The following is a 19,379-nucleotide window of genomic DNA, read 5'->3' on the forward strand; positions in this document are numbered from 1 at the left end:
GGAAGAAAAAAAATACACACATGCACAGAGTGCAGTCCTAAGAGTTTTTGGCTTTTAATAAGGCCTGTGTTTTTTCAAATATATCTTTCACAACTTCATCACATTTCACAATTTTTCTAAACAATGCCCTGTCAAAGTTGCCAATATTAAAGTTTGCTTTATACAGATATCTATATGATGTGAAACTAGCAAACTCTCTATACACTTTAAAATTCTAATTAAAAGTAAAATATTGGGAAAGATACTTTCCTTTATTGCTTTTAAATTGCGTTCCACATATGGAGTGTAAACTTATTTACTTCTCACAACTTTCCAATATAATAAAATATTCTAGTAATTTGTTAACAACAAAAATATTTGATTAATAAAATGCTGGCTAAGAACACTATGAATGAGGAAGCTTTAAGTGCATTTTTAAAAGCTAAACTCAGGAACGTTTATTACTCAGTTATCAAATTCCCCTGGTCGAGCTAAGTGTCAGAATAACAGAACTCAGGACTATGCAAGATTTCCACTGTGCACTATATAGTTAATTGACAAATGTTTCAGTTTCATTGGGATATGTGAAAGTTCTTCCTGTAATCATACTTTTGAAGGATTTATCAGGAATTTTATTTGATTTTAACTTACATCTCGATCATTTTTTAACAGAACTCCTGGGACCTTTGGACAGAGGAGATACGCTAAATGAAGCTTTTGTTGGCCTATCTTTAGCTCAAGGAGAAGACACATTTCCAGATGACCTCCCTCCCTTTTGTTCAATCCATAAACATATCATTCAACAAAGAACACTGAATGTCTCTTCTAACAGGTAAGATATGTTGAAATAAGACAACTGCTCCACAAAGTATTTAGTATTAAACAAGTTAAATATTCCCTGTTTAAACACAAACTAATAGTAAAGCAAGGATATTTAAAAATATCAAAGAAAAAAATGTGTATTTTCTCATGTCAACGACTTTATGGTAGTTTGTTCATGCAAGAGCAATTATGATGTAATTGAGTATAAACAGAGTATCATTAGAATGAATGTTATTGCAGACTAACATGAATGTGAAATTACTATAATATACCAGATTCTGGTCTTACTCTTGTTAAATTTTAGATTCTTAAATCTAATCATCTGTTAAATTTGTTGGATTAGATTAAAATATTAATTTTTAGTATATTTGAATTATAATTTATATGATCGTACTTATGAAGGTTACCATTAGTTTCTGAAATCTGATAACTGATGATTCATATCTATGTAGCTGATTATATTGGGTTGAGAAAATAAAGGATAAATGTGAAGTAAATATACTAGACAAAGTAATATTATTTATAATGGTAGTTATGTTAATTATGATAATGCTCTGAAGCAAAGGTCAGCAAACTTTTTGTGTAAAGCACCAAATAATAGGCTTTGTTGTTCATACAGATTTTATCATAACACTCACTCTGCCATCGTAATATGAAAGCAGCCATACACAATACATAAATAAACGAGAATGACTGTGTTACAATAAAACTTTATTTACAAAAATAGGCAGTGGGCAAGATTTGGCCCCTGTTCTATAGTTTACATACCTGCTCTTGAGGATCCCAAATATATACAATTACTGTTAAGAGGCCATATTTTTCATATATATCATATTTCAATATATTTCATATTTCCTGTCAATTACACATATATACTTATAATATCCTTGAGAAAAATGCCTCAAACTGCATAGTTTGGTTAATAGTAACTAAAGGAGAATTTCCAAGTATGGCAGAGTTTAGGGTTAAGTAAATCCTATCCCCAAGAAACAGTTTTAAAACTGGACAAAAACTACCATTTCAGAGCTCTGAAATCCAGTAGGGCAAACAACAATTTGATAAGCATTTGTTCCTGAAATAATGCTGAGCTTCTAGTAATGAAGGGGAACTCTGATGTTCTAGGGTTGCTCCCGTCCTTTCACCACTCCCAAGCTAGTTCAGCCATGTAGTTCTAGGGTAGGACAGGCTATGAAAAACAACAGCTAGTTGACATGATGTGGAGCTTTGAGTAGAAAAACCCCTGCCGAGCAATCTTATTGACAAAAATAGCAAACTAACTATCAGTAAAAGTAACAAATTTGATAGGAAATGAACAGGGAAAGCCACAGCTCTACTAGCCTGCTTAGGTCAAGTGACAGAATGGCAGACTAGCCAAAAATTTAACCAGAACATCCTGAATAAGAGAACTAAAAACAGTCTAATTAAGCTCTTTACACATTCCTGACAGAGTTGTATAACCTCTTTTTTTTTTTTTTTTTTTGGCTCCCTTTTATCTTTCAGGGCCCTAAATTTTCCCCTTTTGCTTCTTTCTTCCTTCACACCCAACTGCCAGAAGGTGCTTCTCCCTTTTTGCCTTTTTTTCACCCACTCCTCTCTCCACCCCAGAAATGTGCATTTAAAAAACTATCCCTTCAAACTGCATGGTTTGGTTCATGCTCTCTAAGAACACCAGGAATTGGAGATCATGCACTAGTATTTGGTATTTTTTCCATTTTATTTATAATTGTTTGGAAGTTCTCTATCAAGTCATGCTGAAGTTGTGGCTTTCATGCAATTTGTTTCTTCCTTTATTATGTTCTATATTCTTTATAGAGAAAATACTGGGAGGTGGAAAGGAAAGCAGCCATTATTATCTTTAACTACCTGGCAGTCCTACTTCTTTATTTACTTTTTTAAAAACAATGTTACTGGGGTATAATATTCCATAAAATTCACCCTTTGTAAATAAACGATTCAACAATGCTGGCTGAATGTATAAAGTTGTGCAACTACCACCACAGTGTAGTTTTAGAACATTTCCACTGGCACAAAATTCCCTTGTGCCAGTTTACAGTCCATTCCCACTTCTACCTCCAGCCTAACTCAGTCAGCGTGTCTGCTTCCTGCCTCTAGAGGAATTTCATATAAACAGTATCATACAGTCTGGAAACTTCATATAAATGAATTCAGGCAATATGTTGTCTTTTGTTGGTCAGGCTTCTTTCACTTAGCATTATGGTTTCTGAGGTTCATACATGTTATACTGTGTAATTTATTCCTTTGTAATTTCTGAATAGTATTCCATTGTATGGATATACCATATTTTGTTTATCCACTCACCAGCTGCTGGATATTTTAATTACTTTTAGCTTTTGGCTACATGAATAATGTTGATATAAATATTCACGTAAGTCTTTGAGAGACATACGTTTTTACTTCTCTTGGGTAGATATCTAGGAGCAGAACTGATGGATCATGTTCTCAGTTTATATTTATGTTGTTAGTTTTTATAAACTACCAACTTGTTTTTCCAAAGTGATTAACATTTTACATACCCATCAGCAAGGTACAAGGGTTTCAGTTTCTCCATATCCTCATCTGCGGTTGATACTGTCAGTCTTTTTTATTATAACCACTCTCCTGGGTATAGTGTCTCATGATTTTAATTTGCATTTCCCTAATAACGAATGACGTTGACCTTTTCTATGTGGTTATTAGCCATTAGCATATCTTCTTTGGTGGAATATTTATTCAAAACTTTGTCCATTTTTTAAATAAGTTCTCTTATTATTGAGTTATAAGACCTCTTTATATATTCTCAATTGTAAGTCCTTTATCACATATGTGATTTGCAAATATTTTCTCCTAGTCTGTGGCTTGCCCTTTCATTTTCCTAAGCAGTGTCTTTTGAAGCGCAAGAGTTTCAGATTTTGCTAAAAGACAATTTAGTTTTTTATTTCTTTTATTAATTGTACTTTTATATATAAGAAATCTTTTTCTCACCTAAAATTACAAAAGTTTTATGTTTTCTTCTGATAGTTTTACAGTTTTAGCTCTTACACCCAAGTCGATTTTGAGTTAATTTTTATTTATGATGTCATATAAGGGTTAAAGTTCATTATTCTGTACATGAAAATCTAACTGCCTTTACTCCTTTGTCAAAAATCAGTTGACCCTAAGTGTAAAGAGTTATTTCTGGGTTTGCCATACTGTTCTATTGATCTATGTGTCTACCCCACTAAAACAAGTGTGAGACTCAGTTATACAGAGGGCTCCACTGAACCAAAATCTCACAAAATACATTCCAATACCACAAAAATAAACAGGAAAGAGATGAAGAGTTCTAATCAGTTATACTTCAAAAAAGCAGAAAAATGAAGACCGACACATATCAGTTGAGAAAAATTCTCTCCCCTAAAACAGCCATGAAGTACAAGAAAACTGTATGGCAACAATCCAAGTACTATAGAAACCCACTCTGAATTAGATGGACAAATCTAAGGGCCGGAGGCGGGGGCAAGGGGAGAGAATGTGGTGGGGAAAGAGGATGCTCACTACATTCAAAAAACAAAAGGAAATAAATATCTTAGAAATGAAAAATAAATTACAAGGCACTCTAATGGGAATAAATTCAAATTAAAATTTAATAAAAGGCACTGAAAATGGCAGAAAAAATATGCAAGAAAATAGAAATTGAGGAATATATTCTTAATATAATGTATATAACTTAGTCCTAATGCTAGTATCTTATTTAATAGGCAATCACTGAGGGCATTTCCACTAAAATCAGAAACAAGACAAGAATACCCTCTATCTTTGCTACTATTCAACACTGTACTAGAGGTATTGCCATTACAATTAGATCAACTAGATCAAAGATTGGCAAACTATGGCCCAATGACCAAATGCAAACCTGCTGCTTTTGTAAATACAGCTTTATTAGAACACATCCATACCCATTTATTTATCTATTTATTGTTTATGGATTGGTAGTTGAGACTGTATGGTCCTCAAAGCCCAGATAATTTACTATCTGGTATTTTAAAGTTTGCCAATCCTTGAACTAGAGAACAAAAATTGGTAAGGAGGGTGCCTGGGTGGCTCAGTCGGTTGAACATCATACTTCAGCTCAGTCGTGATCCTCCAGTCCATGGGTTCAAGCCCTGCATCAGGCTCTGCACTCATGGTATGGAGCGTGCTTGGATTCTCCCTCCCTTCCTCCCTCTGCCCCTTCTTTGCACTCGCTCCCTAAACAAACAAACTTTTAAAAAATTGGTAATGAACTAAAACTATCTCCATTTGCAGTGATATGACAATATGACAGAAGAGTACTAGGGAATCAATGATAAAATCAAATATTTTAAAAATACAGTAAGGTAGAAAGATGTAAAATTAATGTACAAGAACAAATAGCCTTCATATACACAAACAGTAAAGAGTTAGAGATGGCAATGGTAGAGGAAAACCCCATCTATGTTATCAACAAAGATTAAATACTGAGAAATAAACTGAACAAATATGCAAATTCCACATGATAGAAGTCTTACAACACTGTGAAAGATATAAAAATGGCCTTGAACAAATGGGAAGATATCCTTCTTGAATAGGAGGACTCAACATCATATAGATGTCAGTTCTCCCTAAATCAATGTATTATATTATTAAACTAACTACATTTAATGTAATCTCAATAAGAGGACCAACATACTTTTTACTGAGTTAGATAAGGTGATATTAAAGTTCACATAGAAAATTAAAACAAAGAAGAAACTATGGGAGCAGAGCTAGACCTACCAGATAGTAAAACATCCTAATTATAAAGCCTTATAATATTATAATACTTGTAGTTTTATTCTTATGTGATTATTAGATTAGTATCTGCTCATTAACCTATAAACTCCAGGAAGGGGAAAACCACCCTGACTCTTTGATACTATCATTTCTCTTAAGTCCTACCAGAATGCCCAGAGCATACTTGGTACTGCATACCTACTGCACTCTTCAAGTTCTCAAGCATGTAGTGGAGGAAGCAGAATGCTACAGATAAAAAACAAGCAGAAATAAATAACTAAAGGTCATTCAATTAATGATAAGGACTAGGAAAAAATACAAAGAACTTTTGAGTAGAGAAGGTACTATTTGAGTTACAGGCTGAATGATAAGGAGTCATCTAGGTGAGGAAGCAGTAAATTGACAGAGGATTCCAGGGAGAGCAAAGTATCCATGCAAAGGCCCTTTGTATAACAGAGAGCCAAGACAGCTAAACTGTAAAGGGGGATGGAAGATGATAAATTACTAGAGCCTTTTTAAGGCATATTAGTATGTATGATCTTTGTTTTAATTATAGTGAGAAGCCAATATATGATATTAGAGTATAGAAGTGGGCAAAATAATAGATTCCCAAAGATGTCCATATCCTAATCTCCAGAAATTATAAATATGTTACATTATGTTGTAAACGTGAATTATGGAAACAGATGGAATTAAGGGTGTTAATCATCTGACTTAAAAATATGAAGATTTGGTGTGCCTGGGTGGCTCAGTCGGTTAAGCGTCTGACTTCAACTCAGGTCATGATCTCACCGTTCCTCGGGCCCCGAATCGGGCTCTGTGTGGGGCTCAGAGCCTGGAGTCTGTTTCAGATTCTGTATCTCCTTCTCTCTCTGCCCCTTCCCTGCTTTCCCTCTATCTTTCTCTCTCTCAAAAATAAGTAAACATTAAAAAAATTTTTTTAATAGGAAGATTATCCCAGATTATCCAGATAGGCCTAATGTAATCCTTAAATCTAGAAGAGGGTCCTTAAATATGGATGAGAGAGGCAGAAGAATCAGAATCTGAGTGATTCACTGTGAGATGGACTCAACCTACACTGCCAGCTTTGAAAATAGTGGAAAGGAGCCAGGATCCAAGGAATGTAGGCTAGCCTCTAGAAGCTCAAAAATGCAGGAAAAGGGGTTATTTTCTAGCAATTCCAGAAAAGGAATGTGCCCTGTTTAAGCCACTAAATTGTTAAAACAGCAAGGAAAAATTAATACAAATTGTGAGGATTTGTCCTGCATTTTTAATAGATCATTTTGAATGACTAGGCTGGCTTGACAGGGAAATCTACCTTGACATCAGTCACAATTTTGATGTGAGGTCTGATCTCACACTTCAGCATATGAATTCTGGAGCTCAGGGCTAAATCTGAGTATCAGAACTACATTGGGAAAGTTTAACTACCCCAAGATACTTGAAGTTTTTGTCTGTAAGAGTTCATTAATATTTCAAGCTCTATAAAAGAGAGAAGCACAGAGAACAGAATGGCAACATAGCCCACGAACATGGGCCTACTCAGCAGGGGTTAACGGTATATCTACGTTTGCTCACTTTGTATCCACAGCCTCCAACCCCAAACCAGCCACAGAGTGGGGATTCAACAAATATTCCATCCATAAATGATTGACTGAACCATAAAATATTAGTCTACTTTATAAAATGTCCTCTTAATTTTAAATCCTTACCATTCATTATCCCATACATTCTTCATATGCCTATATGACTGAATAAATTATTTTTTATTCTAAACTTACTTATTTAAAGTCAAGTTAGTTAATATACAGTTTAATATTGGCTTTAGGACTAGAACCCAGTGATTCGTCACTTACATACAACACCCAGGGCTCATCCCAACAATTGCCTTCTTTAATGCCTATCACCCATTTAGCCCATCTCCTCACTCACCTCCCCTCAAGCAACACCCAATTTGTTCTCTGTATTTAAGAGTCTCTTATGGTTTGCCTCCCTGTTTTTATCTTATTTTTCCTTCCTTTCCCCTATGTTGTTTCTTAAACTCACCATTAGTGAAATCATATGGTATCTATCTTTCTCTGAGTGACTTATTTTGCTTAGCATTCTAGTTCCATTCCTGTTGTTGCAAATGGCAATATTTCATTCTTTTTCATCACCAAGTAGTATTCCATTGTGTGTGGGGGTAATTATATATATATATATGTCATTATTAATCATATATGTGTATTGTGTATAATTATATGTGTGTATATACATATATACATACACACACACACACACATATATATATGCACACACATTTTCCAGAGTGACTGCACCAGTTTGCATTCCCACCAGCAGTGCCAAAGGGTTCCCTTTTCTCCATATCCTTGCTAATATCTGTTGTTTCCTGAGTTGTTCATTTTAGCCATTCTGACAGGTTTGAGGTGCTATCTCATTGTGTTTTTGACTTGTATTTCCCTGATAATGATTCATGCTGAGCATCTTTTCACATGTCTTAACCACCTGGGTGTCCTTTTGAAATGTATTTGATGAACATAAGAGAAGGTAACCAAGGGGACAAAACTTAAGAGACTCCCAAATACAGAGAACAAACTTAGCATTGCTGGAGGGATGGTAGGCGGGGATGGGCTAAATGGACAAGGGGCATTAAGCAGAATACTTGTTGAGATGGGCACTGGGTATTATACATAGGGGATGAATCACGGGATTCTATTTCTGAAATCATTATTGCACTATATGCTAACTTGGATGTAAATTTTAAAAAAGAAAAATAAAAAAAGAAAAGTGTCTGTTCATGTCTTTTGCCCATTTCTTCACTGGATTATTTGTTACTGGGGTGCTAAGTTTGATAACTTCTTTACAGATTTTGGATATTAACCCTTTATCTTATATGCCATTTACAAATATCTCTTCGCATTCTGCTGGTTGCCTTTTAGTTTTGTTGATTATTTCCTTCACTGTCCAGATACCTAGGAATAAACCTAACCAAAAGAGGTAAAAGATCTATACACTGAAAACTACAGACAACTTTGGAAGAAATTAAAGAAGACAAAAAGAAATGAAAAACATTCATGTCATGGATCAGAAGAATATTGTTAAAATATCTATACTAACCAAAGCAATCTACACATTCAATGTAATCCCTATCAAAATACCACCAGCATTGTTATTGTTCACAGACTACAACAAACAATCCTAAAGTTTGTGCGTGACCCCAAGTGACCAAAGCAATCATGAAAAAGAAAACCAGGAGTGCCTGGGTGGCCCAGTTGGTTAAGCAGCGAACTTCACTCACGTCATGATCTCACAGTTCATGAGTTCAAGCCCCGTGTCAGACTCTGCACTTGAAGCTCAGAGCCTGGAGCCTGCTTCAGATTCTGTGTCTCCCTCTCTCTCTCTCTGCTTCTTCCCTAGTTGTGCTCTGTCTCTGTCTCTCTCTCAAAAATAAACAAACACTTTAAAAAATTAGGAAGAAAAAAGTTGGAGGCATCATAGTTCTAGACTTGAAGCTGTATTACAAAGCTGTAATCATCAAGACAGTATGGTACTGGCAAAAAAACAGACATATGGATCAATTGAACTGAATAGAGAACCCAGAAATGGACCTACAAATGTATGGCCAAATAATTTCCAACAAAGCCAAAGAGAGTACCCAGTGGAAAAAAGACAGTCTCTTCAACAAATGGTGCTGGGAGAACTGGACAGCAACATGCAAAAGATGAAATGAACATGGACCACTTTCTTACACCATAGACAAAAATAAATTCAACATGGATGAAATGTGAGACAGGAAACCATTAACATACTAGAGAAGAAAATAGACAACAACCTCTTTGACCTCGGCCATAGCAATTTCTTACTACACATGTCTTAGGAGGCAAAGGAAGTAAAAGCAAAAATGAAGTATTGGGACTTCATCAAGATAAAAAGCTTCTGCACAGCAAAGGAAACAATCAACAAAACTGAGTAAAATTTTAATTTCTGGGTAGCCTATGGCAAAATTAATAAATGGAATTCATTTGAACTAAATATAATCTAGAAACCAGCTGAAAACTGGTTTTGAATAGAATGTACAATGCTTGAGTTTATAAACAAACTTACTTGAATGTAAACTGTATAAGTGTAAACATTTTTTAATTATTCACTGATGGATCCTCCAGGACTTAGAAAACCGTCTGGAATATAACATGCTTAATAAATATTTACTGAATAAATAAAATAATTATTTTTATAATACAAGAATATTCAAGATATAAGAATACATCACTAGTAATAAGTGTGTTAAGTAGACACTTTAGACATCCAAAAGAATCAGGCACTTCCATATTAATAGCAGTTACAACGTTTAGGGTATAAATGAGTGTTTTTAAAAATCACCATAATGTGAATTGACTGAGACTTTATAAGTCACTGACACCATTATTTAATAGTTGGCTTTCATATTTTTTATGCCGCTAAGATAAACAGTCTTTAAATGGTTAATCTTTCATATTTTTTGATCTGACAATTTAAAAAAAGTTAAACAAAGAAAAAACAGTTTAGAATGAAAAAGAGCAGAGTGAGAAGGACAATAGAAAATAACTGATCCTAGGACTAAACATTTTACTTTAGGTTTGGTACTGCCCTAAACTAGTTGTTATTTTTTTTTAATATTTCCATTTCTCTAATTGCTTCAATCTTCCCCTTTTTATTATGTTATTCCCTTAAAGGTCTAAAATTCTTTAATGTAGAGTAAATAAACCTTGCATTTGTAACAAATCTATCTACTTTGATATTTACTGTCATAAATTAATAGTGATATTGTTTAGTTTCCTACTATTTATTATATCTGAATTCATACCTAAGAAACACCAAATGAAATACTAATCTTGTTAAAAAGTTACTAAATTTTGGCTTGGTTTTATTTGATTTGTTTCTACGCAAATTTCCCTTAAGTTAGAACAAACAAACAACCCCCCCATCTATCCATAATCCTTATGTGTGTCTATAAACAATATATTTGATGAAAATTTTCAGTGTTTACAAAACAAAGAAAATTGTCAACAGAATGGCTGGCGGTAGACTTACAGGAAAAAAAATTTACAGCCTATAATTCATGAAGATTGGCTCAAAACAAACTGTCCCTGCCAACAGAAAATCTGACAATTATTCTGTTGTCTAATTTGGCTCAGCTTAAGTTGACCTTGTTTATTCATCTCAGTCTTTTAATTCTTGTTAACTTGGCATAAGAAGAGAACATATGGCATATGTCTAGGAAGTCCATTTCTGCATCTTAAACCAAAATAAATGTAGAATATACTGAGCATTTCAACTATGGTGTGTTCAGCTATTAAAGTAACTTAATGTATATTACATAGGACTGATTAAGTTCATATTATCCCTACTAGATGTTTTATGTTTGCTGTCTATAAAGCTAAAAACTAAGTACAGACATCTCTTTCTGAGCTTCAGTATATGACTAAACATGGCCAATTTCAAACATATTTCCAAAGAAGACCATCAATCATAAACTCCTTTAAAATATAAAAATTAAAGGGTATTAGCAATTTGACAATGTAAAAATGTTTAGAGGTTTTCACCTAATCTCTAGCTATAAGAAAGCTGATCAAGAAAATGTGACAAAGATAGAATAAAAGTTGGAAAAGAAAAGAGTATTTCCATTTTCTCTCCAGTCTAATCTGGTCTCCAGTGAATATTTTAATTTTCATTTTCTGACCCACTAAAGCTTATTGTAAAAGAGAAGTTTCATTCTATTGTGGCTTTAATGTGTCTCAAGAAAAGCTCTGACAAAATGAGGTGCTTTACAGATTCATGGCTCTATTTTAGAATCATAGCTAACCAGTACTGGAACAAGAAAAGCAAACACCTTAAAAATCCAAAGTTCTAAAATTTACATATTTTAAGGGATAGTGTTTTGGTTTAGAATGTATTCTTTTTATTAACTAAGTGAAATGAAAAACATGAAAGTATAATTTCATGTTCAAAACTGTATTAGTATTAATAAATTTTAAAACTCTTAACCTTTGTTAGTAGACTTCACAGTGCTTCTTGCATAGTACTACTCTTCCACAAAGCTCAATACATTCAAACTTCCTAACTTGCATTCAGAATATCTTAAAATTTCAGCTACAGGGGCATCCTTATTGCCTAGAAATTCATTATCTGAAATCCTACAGTTATGAGTTTACACAGAGCAAGAACAGTCTTCATAATGTGAAATATCTAAGAATGAATTAACTACTTATAACCTTAGTCCTCACTCAAGTATTTCTCCACAGTGAATACTAGCATTTATTTCTACCTATTAAGTGCAAGGTCATCAGCAGTTTCACAGATTGTCAGCTGTGCAAATACCTACCACAGTAATGCAAAGACATTTCAAAACAACCAAAAATCTTGCATAAAGAATATTTCATGAGCTCAATGAAAGAGACATTGGAGGAATGTTCAGATCTCATGCAAAAACCACTGATAAATGAGGAAATGGCACTTAGACCAATTAAGTGAAAAAGAGAAATTCCATAAGGATAATGAAATTAAAAGAACTGCAAAAGGCGAGTTTATTATCAAAAGTATTAATAGTAGCCACAGAAAAATGAATTCCTTAAATATTTCTTGAAAAAAATAGATTTATTTATGATGATGTGTGTTGTGAAAGTCAAATGTGAAGTTAAAGATGCCATATAATGCTTCTAGAGAATCTAGTAAAAAAAAAAAAAAAACACCAAAAAACTAGGACTACTCCCCACCTGCCCAATCAAACTGACTTACTTTGTTCCTTCTAAGAATTTGTGCCTAGTTTGAAATTATAACCTTAATTTTATTAATATAAGCTTATCAGTATGTTTTCCTTTTATTTTTTAGCCAAATTGTACTATCACTATTTACGGTGATTTTCAATGCCAGTTTTAAAAGGACTCACTTTAAGGAGGCTTTTTTTATATACTTAGTTTTCCCTGGAAAGCTGTTATCCTCACATACAGACCTCATGCAGCTTAAAATATTTACATACATGGTTTCAAAATAATGCAATATAGGCCACTGAGGACAAAGGAGAAATATCTATGTACCTTCAGTTATTCTTCAGTATTCCTTATGGTCTATTTTTTTTCTGCCATAATTGTTGAATCTAGGTTCACATACCTTACTCTGTCAACAAAGAGAAATGAAAGAAGTTAGGAAACAGAAACTTATAAGGAGAGAATAATGAAAGCAGAAAATAGCCTAAGAAAGATGATGCCATTTATATACATAGAAAAAACTGAAAACAAAAGATGCTTTGGTTTTGCTATTTCATGTACAACTGAAAACAGGTGTCCTGAATTGCTTTCTGAAGATATGGAAGTTCCTAAGAAAATCGTCTAAATGGGGTCTGAAACACCCTGACACCACTATGTAATACCTTTTCCTTACAGGCCAAGCTACTGGTCTGTTACCTACTGTGCAAGATATACTAAGCTTTGCATATCCCTTCACAGAGACAAACTGCGTATCTGGAATATGGGAGAAGAATATCAGTCATCTGCAAATCTCCTATATTTAGAAATGTTAATTATTTTGCTTTTCTTATATATGTTCCTATAAACAAATTTTGGGAAATTGTTGTTCTGTGTCCCAAATAACAAAAAATAACAGAGGATACTGTGTGCTATTACCATACAAAAGGAAGTATGTCTTTTAGTGATGCTAAGATTAATCAGTGGAATTCTCCATTACAGATGGCCCCTGACTTAAGATGGTTCAACTTATGATTTTTTGACTTTATGATGGTACAGAAGTGATACACATTCAACAGAAACCATATTTCAAATTTTGAATTTTGACCTTTTCGTGAGCTAGTGATACATGGTACTGTATGTGATGCTGGGTGGTGGCAGCCAGACACAGCTCCCAGGCAGCCACATGATTAAAAGGGTAATGAACTGACTCATTTATCACCATTCTGTACCCATAGAACTATTGTGTTTTTCACTTTCAGTACAGTATTCAATAAATTAGATGAGATATTCAACACTTTATTATAAAATAGGCTTTGTGTTAGATCATCTTGCCCAACTCTAGGCTAATGTAAGTATTCTAAGCACATTTAAGGTAGGCTAGGCTAAGCTATGATGTTTGGTAGGTTAGGTGTATTAAATGCATCACTGACTTAAGGTATTTCCAACTTACAGTGGGTTTATCAGGATGTAACCCCATCAAAAGTTAAGGAAGATCTCTATAAAGTTCCCCATCAACATTTCTCTTAATGTTTTGGAATTTACTTATGAAAGCTGCCTAGATTATTATTTAACTAGGGGTAGTGAAACTGTGATCTTCTAATATTGTCATTTCTTCTACAGTTATAAGCTGGAATTCTTCTATATAGAAAAAAAAATTCCCTACTTGTTATTTGATTACCCTGAAAGGCTAAGTAAATGCTTGGTTAGTTCCCTATATTTACCAGTTTCCAGAGCCATAAATTAAGCTATCAACATGCAGTGGGGACCACTATTTTGGTAGAGGGGAGTCAAATGCATTTTTAAATGGTGTTTAATGTGTTTCAGGCCATTGTGGTTGTCAAAAGTTCAGAAATAACAGTAAAACCAATGATTCAGCAAAGTAGTAAGTAGTAAAAATTTATTGTGCACACACCAAAAAGAAAGTTTCAAACCAAAGGCACTCAAACCAAAACATGGAATGAGGCTCAGGGGTATATTATTATAGAGTACCTTATATAGTGAGAAAGCAGTGATGCTTTATTCTTCACAGTGATTGGTTATAATATTAAAATTTTCTTAAATGCTAGGGAATTGGTGAGTGCTTACTTTATGTCAATCCTGGGAAACAGTTCAAGTTTTACTTAGGATTTCCACAGGCAAAAGCAAGAAATGACCCAGGTCAAGTTAGTCTTGCAAAGTAAGCTCAATTAACCTTTGTTGATATGAGGAGACTGATTTCGTCTGTTGAGGGTATTTTCTTTTTTTTTTTTTAAACGTTTATTTATTTTTGAGAGAGAGGCAGAGAGAATGAACAGGGGAGGGGCAGAAAGGCAGACACAGAATCTGAAGCAGGCTCCAGGCTCTGAGCTCTCAGCACAGAGGCCTACCCAGGGCTTGAACTCACAAACTGTGAGACCATGACCTGAGCTGCAGTCAGATACTTAACTGACTGAGCCACCCATACACCCTAGTGAGAGAATTTTCAAGACTGGACTCCCATTTGTTTTTTTATTTTAATATGGTCAATATTCTTTTTCATGGTCAAGCTTTAAACATCCAATTAAGTTTTTCAGAAAGTAATTTTGGCAACTGTATCAAAAGCTTTTAAATATCATGACTTAAAAATTTCACTTTTGTAATACATATATAGAAATGTCCATCACATTGTTAGCATAAAATGAATCATCTTAAATGCCTGTTTGGGAAATTACTGACTAAATTATAGTACATCCAAATATTAGAATACTATATAAGCCATTAAAAATCATAATTATCAGATTCTGGTTCCAGATGGAGTGAGCACACTATTCCTTGGTCTCTCCCGCTGAATGCAGCTAAAAATCCTTGAAAGAATGTACAGATGAGCCTACACATTCAATGCAATTCCAATCAAAATTGCACCAGCATACTTCTCAAAGCTAGAACAAACTATCCTCAAATTTGTATGGAACCTCAAAAGACCCCAAATAGCCAAAGTAATGGTATGGTATTGGCACAAAAACAGACACATAGACCAATGGAATAGAATTGAGAACTCAGAAGTGGACCCAAAAGTATACAGCCAACTAATCTTTGACAAAGCAGGAAAGAATACCCAATGGAAAAAAGACAGCCTTTTTAACAGATGGTGTTGGGAGAACTGGACTGCAACATGCAGAAGAATGAAACTAGATCATTTTCTCACACCATGCACAAAAATCAACTCAAAATGGATAAAGGACCTGAACGTGAGACAGGAAACTATCAACACCCTAGAGGAGAAAGCAGGAAACAACCTCCTTGACCTCCACCGCAGCAACTTCTTACTTGACACATCCCCAAAAGCAAGGGAATCAAGAGCAAAAATAAACTGTTGGGACCTCATCAAGATTAAAAGCTTCTGCACAGCCAAGGAAACAACCCAGAAAATTAATAGGCAACCAACGGAATGGGAAAAGATAGTTGCAAATGACATATCAGATAAAGGGTTAATATCCAGAATCTATAAGGAACTCACCAAACTACACGCCCGAAAAACAAACAACCCAGTGAAGAAATGGGCAGAAGACATGAACAGACACTTCTCCAAAGAGGACATCCAGATGGCCAACAGACACATGAAACGATGCTCAGCATCCCTCCTCATCAGGGAAATACAAATCAAAACCACACTGAGATACCACCTCACGCCAGTCAGAGTGGCTAAAATGAGCAAATCAGAGAACTCTAGATGCTGGCGAGGATGTGGAGAAACGGGCACCCTCCTACACTGTTGGTGGGAATGTAAACTGGTACAGCCCCTCTGGAAAACAGTGTGGAGGTTCCTCAGGAAACTAACAATAGAACTCCCCTATGACCCAGCAATAGCACTGCTAGGAATTTACCCAAGGGATACAGAAATGCTGAGGCATAGGAGCACATGTACCCCAATGTTCATAGCAGCACTCTCCACAATAGCTAAAACATGGAAAGAGCCTAAGTGTCCATCAACAGATGAATGGATCAAGAAGATGTGGTTTATCTATACCATGGAATACTACATGGCAATGAGAAACAATGAAATCTGGCCATGTGTAGCAACATGGATGGACCTTGAGGGTGTTATGCTGAGCGAAATAAGTCAGGCAGAGAAGGACAAATATCATATGGTTGCACGTATAGGAGGATTAGGAGGAACTTAACGGAGGACCATGGGGCAGAAGAAGGGGGGAAATGGTGGGGGAAAGGGGGAGAGGCAAACCCTGAGAGACTCTTAAATGCTGACAAAAACTGAGGACTGATGGATGGGGGGGAGGGGGGATGGGCACGGAGGGGGGCACTTGTGGGGATGAGCACTGGATGTTTTATGGAAACCAACTTGACAATAAACTATTTGTATAAAAAAAAAAAAAAGAATGTACAGATTAGCTATTTTAAGACCTTGTAAAGGAAATAGTGGCAGACAGACTGAGGAGGAAGACCAGATTATGAAGGACCTCAATCTATGGTGAGTTTACCAGTATTTTTTCTTTCATTTTGCCACCACTTGGGCCTGGAGGCAGTGAAAGCCAAGGGAGTATGTGGCAGTATGGGGTAAGTGAAGCCACTGCTTCCTAGAGGAAAAAGTACCAAAGGAGATTATAGATAGGAAGGACCTCAAGAAAGTGACCCAATTAAATTGTTTATAAATTCCAAGTATACCCCAAGCTGTGCATGTGTAGATCTGATCCTAACTAGCATATAAAAGACTTGGAGATCTAAATTACCAGATAAAACATCACCCAAGTCACAGATACTCTATTGGGTGATACACACATGAACAGATCTAAATAGTACTGCAGACTCTGAAAACTGAACCAACATTGGAACCACACCTCACAGAGGTACACTAGAACTTGAAGCCTAAAGCTAAGAAGATCAGTTGCCTGCTAGGACAGAAGTATCAACATTTATCATGGGATTTCAAGAAGCACAAGCCTTAACAGTATTCAAAATGTCTAGGACCCCAAATTACTTGTCATTTAAAGAACCAGGAAAACCTCCACTCACATGAGAAAAAACGTCAATAGACAGTAATACAGGGATGACAGACACTGGAATTATCTGACAAAACTTTAAGCAGTTATTACAAAAATTCTCCAACAATCATAAAAGCTGTTAAAACAAATGAAAAATAGTCTTGAAAAGAAATAGGAAACAGGAAAAACACATAAAGAACTCAAAAATAAAGTAACCAATTCTTTTAAGCTCACTGATGGCTTTAATAAGAGCAGAACTGAGATGAAAAAAGAGTCAATGAAATGCAAAACAAATCAACAGAAAATATCCAATGAACAATAAAAAGAAAAAATACTGAAAAAAAAATAAAGAGAGCCTAAGGGACCTCTGAGACAATGCCAAAGTCTAATATTCATAACATTAGAGTCTTGTGGTACCTGGTGGCTCAATTGGTTGAGAGTCTGACTCTTAATTTTGGCTTTGAGCCCCATGTCAAGCTCTGCACTGAGCATAGAACCTACTAAGAATTCATGTCCTCTCTCTCTCTTTCTCTCCCCCTCTTCCCCTCTCCCCTGCTTGCACTCTCTAAAATAAAAATTTTAAAGAAAGAAAATTTTTTTAAGGAATGCCATGGTGAAAAAAATCATCAATAGCCAAATTATGGAAAGAGCCCAAAATGTCCATCAACTGATGACAGGATAAAGAAGATGTGGTATATATATACGGAATATTACTCAGTGATCAAGAAGAATGAAATCTTGCCATTTGCAACAACATGATGGAACTAGACTGTATTATGCTAAGTGAAATAAGTCAGAGAAAGATAAATATCATATGATTTCACTCATGTGGAATTTAAGAAGCAAAACAGATGAACATAGAAGAACGGAAGGAAAAATAGATAAATACTGAGAGGGAGGCTAACTATAAGAGACTCTTAAATACAAAGAACAAACAGAGTTGCTGGAGGGCAGGTAAGTGGCAGGATTGACAAAATAGGTGATGGGTGGGGCATCTGGGTGGTTCAGTCAGCTAAGTGTCCAACTCCTGGTTTCTGTTCAGGTCATGATCTCATGTTTTTGTGAGTTCAATCCCTATATTGAGCTCTTGTGCTGGCAGCACAAAGCTTGCTTGGGATTCTATTTCTCCCTCTCTCTCTCTGCCTCTCCCCAACTTGTGCTGTCTCTATTTCTCTCAAAATAAGTAAACTTACAAAAAGAAAGAAAGAAAAAGCAATCTCCCAAGGGAGATTCAAAACATACATACATACATACATACATACATACATACATAAATAAGTGATGGGCATTAAGGAGGCCACTTTTTGGGATGAGCACTGGGTGTTGTATATAAGTGATGACTCACTGGGTTCCACTCCTGAAACCGATACTACACTGTATGTTAACTTAACTTGAATTTATATAAATAATGTACTCTAAAAATAAATAAATAAATAAACCAACACTAAAACAGGAAAAAACAGAAAACCTAAATAGACCCATAATCACCAAAGAAATTGAACGAGTAATAAGCTCCCAATAAACAAAAGTCTAGGGCCAGATGGCTTCACAGGTGAATTCCACCAGACATTTAAAGAGGAGGTTAATACCTATGCTTCTCAAACTATTCCATAAAACAGAAATGGAAGAAAAACTTCACATTCATTCTATGAGGACAGCATTGCCTTGATATTGAAACCAGACAAAATTTCATTAAAGAAGAGTGCAGGCCAATATCCCTGATGAACATAGATGCAGAAATTCTCAACAAAATACTAAAATCAAATGAAAACAGTACATTAAAAGAATCATTCACCATGATCAAGTGTGATTTATTCCTGGGCTACAAGTATAGTTCAATGTTTGCCAATCAATCAATGTGATAAACCACATTAATAAAAAGAAAGGATAAGAACCATACAATCCTTTCAATAGATACAGAAAAGGCATTTGACAAAGTACAACATCCATTCATGATAAAAACCATCAACATAGTATGGTTAGAAGGAACAAACCTCAACATCATAAAGGCCATATATGAATAACCCACAGCTAATATCATCCTCAATGGGGAAAACATGTGAGCCTTTCCCTTACACAGTCAGAAACAAGGCAAGGATGTCCATTCTCACCATTACATTTTTTTTTTTTT

At 35.0% G+C, this 19,379-nt stretch overlaps 1 protein-coding gene across 3 annotated transcripts in view; it reads left to right on the forward strand.

The window, feature by feature from the left end:
* Nucleotides 1–19,379, forward strand: part of LOC120239070 (WD repeat containing planar cell polarity effector) — a 415,126-nt gene that overhangs the window by 354,261 nt on the left and 41,486 nt on the right. For all 3 annotated transcript variants that reach the window (XM_039243175.1, XM_039243174.1, XM_039243176.1), the window contains one exon: nucleotides 652–811. In XM_039243175.1, the coding sequence (XP_039099106.1) occupies nucleotides 652–811 (160 nt within the window). The remainder of the gene's footprint in view (nucleotides 1–651; nucleotides 812–19,379) is intronic.

The sequence above is a fragment of the Hyaena hyaena genome, unplaced genomic scaffold, assembly GCF_003009895.1.
Source record: "Hyaena hyaena isolate Hyena2069 unplaced genomic scaffold, ASM300989v1 scaffold_224, whole genome shotgun sequence".
NCBI lineage: Eukaryota > Metazoa > Chordata > Mammalia > Carnivora > Hyaenidae > Hyaena > Hyaena hyaena.